Source organism: Eurypyga helias, unplaced genomic scaffold (assembly GCF_000690775.1).
Source record: "Eurypyga helias isolate BGI_N326 unplaced genomic scaffold, ASM69077v1 scaffold36089, whole genome shotgun sequence".
Lineage (NCBI taxonomy): Eukaryota > Metazoa > Chordata > Aves > Eurypygiformes > Eurypygidae > Eurypyga > Eurypyga helias.
The window spans coordinates 3660-3985 of NW_010274556.1; the positions used below are offsets into that span (position 1 = coordinate 3660).

At 57.1% G+C, this 326-nt stretch overlaps 1 protein-coding gene across 1 annotated transcript in view; it reads left to right on the forward strand.

The window, feature by feature from the left end:
- The window catches only part of CAMK4 (calcium/calmodulin-dependent protein kinase IV), a gene marked incomplete at both ends in the record, with an annotated part of 2008 nt that overhangs the window by 1593 nt on the left and 89 nt on the right, over positions 1 to 326 (forward strand). Inside the window, 2 exon segments of the mRNA XM_010159846.1 lie at positions 2 to 128; positions 246 to 326. Coding sequence (XP_010158148.1) covers positions 2 to 128; positions 246 to 326 — 208 coding nt within the window.

The following is a 326-nucleotide window of genomic DNA, read 5'->3' on the forward strand; positions in this document are numbered from 1 at the left end:
GGCTCTGTGGCTTCGAGCCCTTCTTCGACCCGCGAGGGGACCAGTACATGTACAGCCGCATCCTCACCTGCGACTACGAGTTCGTGTCCCCGTGGTGGGATGAGGTTTCCCTCAATGCCAAGGACTTGGTGAGCGAGCCGGCGCCGGGGCTGCCGAGCGTGAAGCCTTAGATCAATGCTTGTGGAGAAAACAAAACCAGGGGCGTTGAAAAAAATGGCATTTTGGGTGTCTGAAATCGGTTACAGGTGCGAAAATTGATCGTCCTGGACCCCCAGAAGAGACTGACCGTCTACCAGGCTCTGGAGCATCCCTGGGTCACCGGGAAA